General features: G+C 41.6%; 1 protein-coding gene across 1 annotated transcript; it reads left to right on the forward strand.

Moving 5' to 3' along the window:
• The first annotated feature begins 348 nt into the window (after window positions 1-348).
• LOC119312514 (actin-depolymerizing factor 3-like) lies at window positions 349-1,158 on the forward strand. The gene is made up of 2 exons (XM_037588254.1): window positions 349-501; window positions 613-1,158. The coding sequence occupies exons 1-2, from the start codon at window positions 499-501 to the stop codon at window positions 1,036-1,038; spliced, it is 429 nt and encodes a 142-aa protein (XP_037444151.1). The 5' UTR covers window positions 349-498; the 3' UTR covers window positions 1,039-1,158.
• The last annotated feature ends 8,525 nt before the right edge of the window (window positions 1,159-9,683 follow it).

Genomic DNA, 9,683 nt, shown 5'->3' on the forward strand with positions numbered 1-9,683 from the left:
TGCGGCAACAGAGATCAGATCCGCACGCCACTGCTGGTCTGCACCGAATAAGAATCGATCGACTGTTTACTCCCACTGCTGATCCGCACCGAATAAGGATAAAGCTAATCGGACGGACACACCCCTCACCCTGCCGACCACGCGAGCGGAACAGAGCCAGCCACACACACCACACCGTCGACTTCCCTAAGCCTAGACTATTCGGCGTGAGTCACAGCACTCCAACGATTCCTCTTCCCCCTGCTCCCTCATCCACCCGTCCAGAACAGTCGGCACCACCGATGTCGACGGCGACGTCCCAGCGCCCACACGTACGTACGTGTCCACCTCCATGACTTTATCTCGCCGACATGGTCACGGCGCTGCTATAAAATCACCACACCAGACACTGCTAAATCAACAACACTCATCACCTCCAGCCATCAGCTTTCAATCCAGCTACCAGTTCCAGTTTAGCACACAGATTTTATCTCGGGCCAACCTCCAGATCCATCAACAATGGTAAGTACCATAACGATCTGGATCTTCTTCTTCTTGATCAGTTCGAGCTGAAATCATGAAACCCAATTTGTTCTGTGAATAATCTTGGTGGAATTTTGGCTGGGTGCGCAGGCGAACTCTGTGTCTGGGGTGGCGGTGAACGAGGAGTGCGTGAAGGCGTTCCAGGAGCTGCGGGCGGAGCGCAAGCACCGGTTCGTGGTGTACAAGATGGACGACGACGCGCAGCAGGTGGTGGTGGACAAGGTGGGCGCGCTCGACGCCACCTTCGACGATCTGGCGGCGGCGATGCCCGCCGACGACTGCCGCTACGCCGTCTACGACCTGGACTTCGTGTCGGAGGACTCGGCCGGCGAGACCCCCCGCAGCAAGATCTTCTTCATCCACTGGTCGCCGGAGTCGGCGGACGCGAGGAACAAGATGCTGTACGCCAGCTCCACGGAGGGGCTCAAGAAGGAGCTGGACGGCGTGCAGATCGACGTGCAGGCCACCGACGCCAGCGAGCTCACGCTCGACATCCTCAAGGACTACACCACCTAATTAAGCTAATCCGTCCATCACGCACGCACGCGACTGGATCCAAATAATGTTCTTCATGTGTGAATGATTGAGTGGTTCTTCTTTTCAAGATTGGTAATTGAGTGCTTGATTTATTCCTTAGCAGAAAAGAAACATATAAGAGCATCTACAGCCGGAATCAGCAAATCCGGCTCCTCAAACGCCCGCGGACACGACCAGGCGCGTCCGTTAACATTGACCGGACACGCCTCATATTTCCTTCTTCATATATGACTCTCTTATATTCATCCCCTAAATCCATACAAAAGCATGTAGTTCTATACTACTCAAATTTCGTTGTTGTCGGAGATGGCCTGAGTCGCCTGTGCCAGATCTGTTGTCGACGGCGATGTCTGGCCTCCGCAGCCGACTCCGAGCGGATGGAGTTTAGGATGGTGTGCTGCTCCGGCCACACGCCCACTTCCTCCTCCATTACCGGCGCCTCCTCCTCCCCCATCCAGCGGCGGCGCCTCCTCCGCCGGCTCCTCCTCCTCCTCCTTTCCCTCGTCCGCCGGCTCTTGTCCTCCTCCTCTTCCTCCTCTGTCGGCACCTCCTCCTCCACCCCCTTGAAATGCTCCTCTAGTTCCAGAGGTAGCCCCACTTCCCTACAGATCGGAACCTGCTCAAGGAGGAAGAGACGGTGTTGGATCATGTAGAAGCGGCGACGCGGGGGCATGGCTAAAGGGCTCGAGTGGCGTGCTACCTCTTGAGCACGGCGTTGGATTTCCCCGAAGAGGAGAGAATGATGCAGCAAAGTAGCATAAGTATTTCCCTCAGTTTTTGAGAACCAAGGTATCAATCCAGTAGGAGACCACGCACAAGTCCCTCGTACCTACACAAAACGATAGCTCCTCGCAACCAACGCGATTAGGGGTTGTCAGTCCCTTCACGGTCACTTACGAGAGTGAGATCTGATAGAGATGATAAATAATATTTTTGGTATTTTTGGTATATAGATGCAAAGTGAAAAGTAAAAGGGCAAAGTAAAAACAAAGCAAGTATTAAAGTAATGGAGATTGATATGATGAGAATAGACCCGGGGGCCATAGGTTTCACTAGTGGCTTCTCTCAAGAGCATATATATTCTACGGTGGGTGAACAAATTATTGTTGAGCAATTGACAGAATTGAGCATAATTATGAGTATATCTAGGTATGATCATGTATATAGGCATCACTTCCAAGACAACTAGACCGAAACGATTCTGTATCTACTACTATTACTCCACTCATCGACCGCTATCCAGCATGCATCTAGAGTATTAAGTTAAAAATAGAGTAACGCCTTAAGCAAGATGACATGATGTAGAGGGATAAATTCATGCAATATGATAAAAACCCCATCTTGTTATCCTCAATGGCAACAATACAATACGTGCCTTGCTGCCCCTTCTATCACTGGGAAAGGACACCGCAAGATTGAACCCAAAGCTAAGCACTTCTCCCATTGCAAGAACTACCAATCTAGTTGGCCAAACCAAACGGATAATTCGAAGAGACTTGCAAAGATAACTCAATCATACATAAAAGAATTCAGAGAAGATTCAAATATTATTCATAGATAAGCTAGATCATAAACCCACAATTCATCGGTCTCAACAAACACACCGCAAAAAAGAAGATTACATCGAATAGATCTCCACGAGAGAGGGGGAGAACATTGTATTGAGATCCAAAAAGAGAGAAGAAGCCATCTAGCTACTAGCTATGGACCCGAAGGTCTGAAGTAAACTACTCACACTTCATCGGAGGGGCTATGGTGTTGATGTAGAAGCCCTCCGTGGTGGATGCCCCCTCCGGCGGAGCTCCAGAACGGGCCCCAAGATGGGATCTCGTGGATACAGAAGGTTGTGGCGATGGAATTAGGTTTTTGGCTCCTTATCTGGTCGTTTGGGGTACGTAGGTATATATAGGAGGAAGGAGTACGTCGGTGGAGCAACAGGGGGGCCACGAGGCAGGGGGGCGCGCCCTAGGGGGGGGGCCACCCTCGTGACCGCCTCTGTTACTTCTTGGAGTAGGGTCGAAGTCTCCTGGATCACGTTCGGTGAGAAAATCATGTTTCCGAAGGTTTCATTCCGTTTGGACTCCGTTTGATATTCCATTTCTTCGAAACACTGAAATGGGCAAAAAGCAACAATTCTGGGCTGGGCCTCCGGTTAATAGGTTAGTCCCAAAAATAATATAAAAGTGGAAAATAAAGCCCAATATAGTCCAAAACAGTAGATAAAGTAGCATGGAGCAATAAAAAATTATAGATACGTTGGAGACGTATCAGGCATCCCCAAGCTTAATTCCTGCTCGTCCTTAAGTAGGTAAATCATAAAAAGAGAATTTTTAATGTGGAGTGATACTTTGGCATAATTTCAATGTAAATATTCTTAATTGTGGCATGAATATTCAGATCCGAAAGATTCAAGACAAAAGTTCATATTGACATAAAAATAACAATACTTCAAGCATACTAATCAAAGCAATCATGTCTTCTCAAAATAGCATGGCAAAAGAAAGTTTATCCCTACAAAATCATATAGTTAGGCTATGCTTCATTTTCGTCACACAAAGATGTTCCCAACTTCTATACCCCTGATGACAAGCCAAACAATTGTTTCATACTTAAATAATCTCAAACTTTTTCAACCTTTACGCAATACATGAGCGTGAGCCATGGATATAGCACTATGGGTGGAATAGAATATGATGATGGGGATTGTGTGGAGAAGACAAAAAAAGGAGAAAGTCTCACATTGACGAGGATAATCAACGGGCTATGGAGATTCCCATCAATTGATGTCAACATGAGGAGTAGGGATTGCCATGCAATGGATGCACTAGAGCTATGAATGCTCAACAAAAGAAAACTAGTGGGTGTGCATCCAACTCGCTTGCTCATGAAGACCTAGGCATTTGAGGAAGCCCATCGTAGGAATATACAAGCCAAGTTCTATAATGAAAAATCCACTAGTATAAAAAGACAACTTATGAGACTCACTACATGAAGAACAAGGTGCTACTTTGAAGCACAATATATGAGATTCACTACATGAAGAACAAGGTGCTACTTTGAAGCACAAGTGTGGAAAAAGAGATAGTAGCATTGCCCCTTTCTTTTCTTTTTTTTCTTTTTTTCTTTGGCCTTTTTTTGCCTTTCTTTTTTTTTCTTTGGGGACAATGCTCTAATAATGATGATCATCACACTTCTATTAATTACAACATAAGGATTACAACTCGAAACTTAGAACAAGATATGACTCTATATGAATGCCTCCGGCGGTGTACCGGGATGGTGCAATGAATCAAGAGTGACATGTATGAAAAATAATGCATGGTGGCTTTGCCGCAAATACGATGTCAACTACATGATCATGCAATGGCAATATGACAAAAGTAATGTATGTCATGAATATGATGATGGAAGTTGCATGGCAATATATCTCGGAATGGCTATGGAAATGCCATGATAGGTAGGTATGGTGGCTGTTTTGAGGAAGGTATAAGGAGGTTTATGTGTGATAGAGCGTATCGTATCACGGGGTTTGGATGCACCGGCGAAGTTTGCACCAACTCTCAAGGTGAGAAAGGGCAATGCACGGTACCGAAGAGGCTAGCAAAGGCGGAAAGGTAAAAGTGCGTATAATCCATAGACTCAACATTAGTCAAAAGAACTATACTTATTGCAAAAATTTAGAAGTCATCAAAAATCAAGTACTACGCGCATGCTCCTAGGGGGATAGATTGGTAGGAAAAGACCATCGCTCGTCCCCGACCGCCACTCATAAGGATGCACAAGCCAGGTACACTCCATGTTTCAAATTTGTTACACAACTTTAACCATACGTGCATGCTACGGGACTTGCAAACTTCAACACAAGCATTTCTCAAATTCACAACTACTCAACTAGCATGACTTTGATATTATCACCTCCATATCTCAAAATAATTATCAAGCATCAAACTTATCTTAGTATTCAACGCACTCAAAAGAAAGTTTCACATATCTTGAATACCAAGTATATTAATATTAAGCAAATTACCATGCTATTAACGACTCTCAAAATAATCTAAGTGAAGCATGAGAGATCAATAGTTTCTTTAAAAAAATCCACCACCATGCTCTAAAAGATCTAAGTGAAGCACTAGAGCAAAAATTATCACGCTCAAAAGATATAAGTGAAGCACTATGAGCAAAACTATCAAGCTCAAAAGATATAAGTTAAGCACTTAGAGTATTCTAGAAAATTCCAATTCCTGTATGGCTCTCTCAAAAGGTGTGTACAGCAAGGATGATTATGGTAAACTAACAAGCAAAGACGCAAATAATACAAGACGCTCCAAGCAAAACACATATCATGTGGTGAATAAAAATATAGCTCCAAGTAAATTACCGATGGAAGTAGACGAAAGAGGGGATGCCTTCCGGGGCATCCCCAAGCTTTGACTTTTTGGTGTCCTTGGATTATCTTGGGGGTTCCATGGGTATCCCCAAGCTTAGGCTCTTGCCACTCCTTGTTTCATAATCCATCAAAAGAATTCACCCAAAACTTGAAAACTTCACAACACAAAACTCAACAGAAATCTCGTGAGCTCCGTTAGAGAAAGAAAACAAAAGACTACTTTAAGGTAATGTAATGAACTCATTCTTTATTTATATTGGTGTTAAACCTACTGTGTTCCAACTTCTCTATGGATTATAAACTATTTTACTAGCCATAGATTCATCAAAATAAGCAAACAAACACACGCAAAACAGAATCTGTCAAAAACAGAACAGTCTGTAGTAATTTGTAACTAACGCAAACTTCTGGAACTCTAACAATCCTACCAAAATAGGAAGTCCTGAAAAATTTGTTTATTGAACATCAGCAAAAAGAATCAACGCAAAATCACGTTTCTGTGATTTAACAAAATTATATTCGTGCGCGCAAAGTTTCTGTTTTTCAGCAGAATCAAATCAACTATCATCGTAGGTTATCCTATAGGTTCTACTTGACACAAACACTAATTAAAACATAAAACCACATCTAAACAGAGGCTAGATGGATTATTTATTCCTAAACAGAAGCAAAAACGAAAATAAAATAAAATTGGGTTGCCTCCCAACAAGCGCTATCGTTTAACGCCCCTAGCTAGGCATAAAAGCAAGGATAGATCTAGGTATTGCCATCTTTGGTACGCAATCCATAAGTGGATCTCATGATAGATTCATATGGTAATTTTATTTTCTTTCTAGGGAAGTGTTCCATGCCCTTCTTTAAGGGAAATTGGAATCTAACATTCCCTTCCTTCATATCAATAATTGCACCAATCGTTCTAAGGAAAGGTCTACCAAGAATAATAGGACATGAAGGATTGCAATCTATATCAAGAACGATAAAATATATGGGCACATAATTCCTATTTGAAACAATAAGAACATCATTAATTCTTCCCATAGGATTTTTAATAGTGGAATCCGCAAGATGCAAGTTTAGAGAGCAATCATCAAAGTCACGGAAATCTAGCAAATCACACAAAGTTTTGGGAATAGTAGAGACACTAGCACCCAAATCACACAAAGCATGAAACTCATAATATTTAATTTTAATTTTAATAGTAGGTTCCCACTCACCACAGAGTTTTCTAGGGATAGAAACTTTCAACTCAGGTTTTTCTTCATAAGATTGCATCAAGGCATCAACAATGTGTTCGGTAAAGGCCTTATTTTGACTATAAGCATGAGGAGAATCTAGCACGGATTGCAACAAGGAAATACAATCAATTAAAGAGCAATTTTCATAATTAAATTCCTTGAGATCCAAAATAGTGGGTTTAGCAACATCTAGGTTTTTATTTCTTTCAATCCCACTTTTATCAATTTCATCATCAAGATCTAGAAACTCCGAATTCTTAGAACGCCTTCTAGGTAAAGGAAGATCATATTCAGTTTCATCAAGATTCATATTGAAAAACAAAGATTTAATGGGGAACACATCAATAACTTTTAGATCTTCATCTTGATTTTCATAGGAATTGGAAGAACACGCTTTAATAAAGGCATCTTTGGAAGCACGCATCCTAGCGGTTCTTTCTTTGCACTCATCAATGGAAATTCTCATGGCTTTGAGAGACTCATTGATATCATGCTTAGGAGGAATAGATCTAAGCTTTAAAGAATCAATTTCAAGAGAAATTCTATCAACGTTCCTAGCCAAATCATCAACTTTAAGCAATTTCTCTTCAAGCAAAGCATTAAAATTCTTTTGTGAATTCATAAACTATTTAACACTACTCTCAAATTCAGAGGGAATCTTATTAAAATTTCCATAAGAGTTGTTGTAGGAATTTCCATAATTATTAGAAGGATTACTAGGATAAGGCCTAGGATTAAAATTCCCTCTATACGCGTTGTTTCCAAAACTATTCCTACCAACAAAATTCACATCCATAGATTCATTATTATTCTCAATAAAAGTAGACAAGGGCATATCATTGGGATCAAGAGAAGTATTTTTAGTAGCAAACATCTTCATAAGTTCATCCATCTTTTCACTCAAAACATTGATTTCTTCTATAGCATGCACTTTTTTTACTAGAAGATCTTTCGGTGTGCCATTGAGAATAATTAGCCATAATATTATCAAGCAATTTTGTAGCATCTCATACAGTAATTTCCATAAAAGTGCCTCCCGCGGCCGAATCTAAAAGATTTCTAGAAGCAAAATTCAATCTGGCATAAAAATTTGTATGATCATCCATAAATTCAAACCATGAGTAGGGCAATTGCGAAGCATCAATTTCATTCTTTCCCAAGATTGGGAAACATGCTCATGATCAAGTTGTTTAAAATTCATAATATCGTTCCTAAGAGTGATGATCTTAGCGGGAGGAAAATACTTAGAGATAAAAGTATCTTTGCACTTGTTCCAGGAATCAATACTGTTTTTAGGCAAAGACAAAAACCAAACTTTAGCACGATCTCTAAGTGAAAACGGAAATAACTTCAATTTGACAATATTGTTATCCGTATCTTTCTTCTTTTGCATATCACACAAATCAACAAAATTGTTTAGATGAGTAGCGGCATCTTCACTAGGAAGGCCGGCGAATTGATCTTTCATAACAAGATTCAGCAAAGCGGTATTGATTTCACAAGACTCATCATTATTAAGAGGAGCAATCGGAGTACTAAGGAAATCATTATTATTGGTATTCGAGAAGTCACACAATTTGGTATTATCTTGCGCCATGGCAACAAGTAATCCAACACAAAAGCAAACAGAAAGGCAACAGGAAAAGGCAAACGGGAAAAAGAGGAGGAGATTGGGAAAGAGAGGGTGAATAAAATGGCAAGGGTGAAGTGGGGGAGAGGAAAACGAGAGGCAAATGGCAAATAATGTAATGCGAGAGATAGGGATTGTGATGGGTACTTGGTATGGTTGACTTGCTCTTGCGTGAGCCTCCCCGGCAACGGCGCCAGAAATTCTTCTTGCTACCTCTTGAGCACTGCGTTGGATTTCCCCGAAGAGGAGAGGATGATGCAGCAAAGTAGTGTAAGTATTTCCCTCAGTTTTTGAGAACCAAGTTATCAATCCAGTAGGAGACCACACACAAGTCCCTCGTACCTACACAAAATGATAGCTCCTCGCAACCAACGCGGTTAGGGGTTGTCAATCCCTTCATGGTCACTTATGAGAGTGAGATCTAATAGAGATGATAAATAATATTTTTGATATTTTTGGTATATAGATGCAAAGTGAAAAGTAAAAAGGCAAAGTAAAAACAAAGCAAGTATTAAAGTAATGGAGATTGATATGATGAGAATAGACCCAGGGGCCATAGGTTTCACTACTGGCTTCTCTCAAGAGCATAGATATTCTACGGTGGGTGAACAAATTACTGTTGAGCAATTGACAGAATTGAGCATAATTATGAGTATATCTAGGTATGATCATGTATATAGGCATCACGTCCAAGACAAGTAGACCGAAACGATTCTGCATCTACTACTATTACTCCACTCATCAACCGCTATCCAGCATGCATCTAGAGTATTAAGTTAAAAATAGAGTAACGCTTTAAGCAAGATGACATGATGTAGAGGGATAAATTCATGCAATATGATAAAAACTCCATCTTGTTATCCTCAATGGCAACAATATAATACGTGCCTTGCTGCCCCTTCTTTCACTGGGAAAGGACACCGCAAGATTGAACCCAAAGCTAAGCACTTCTCCCATTGCAAGAACTACCAATCTAGTTGGCCAAACCAAACGGATAATTCGAAGAGACTTGCAAAGATAACTCAATCATACATAAAAGAATTCAGAGAAGATTCAAATATTATTCATAGATAAGCTGGATCATAAACCCACAATTCATCGGTCTCAACAAACACACCGCAAAAAAGAAGATTACGTCGAATAGATCTCCACGAGAGAGGGGGAGAACATTGTATTGAGATCCAAAAAGAGAGAAGAAGCCATCTAGCTACTAGCTATGGACCTGAAGGTCTGAAGTAAACTACTCACACTTCATCGGAGGGGCTATGGTGTTGATGTAGAAGCCCTCCGTGGTGAATGCCCCCTCCGGCGGTGCTTCGGAACAGGCCCCAAGATGGGATCTCGTGGATACAGAAGGTTGCGGTGGTGGAAT

This window comes from Triticum dicoccoides, chromosome 5B, assembly GCF_002162155.2.
Source record: "Triticum dicoccoides isolate Atlit2015 ecotype Zavitan chromosome 5B, WEW_v2.0, whole genome shotgun sequence".
Taxonomy (NCBI): Eukaryota; Viridiplantae; Streptophyta; class Magnoliopsida; order Poales; family Poaceae; genus Triticum; species Triticum dicoccoides.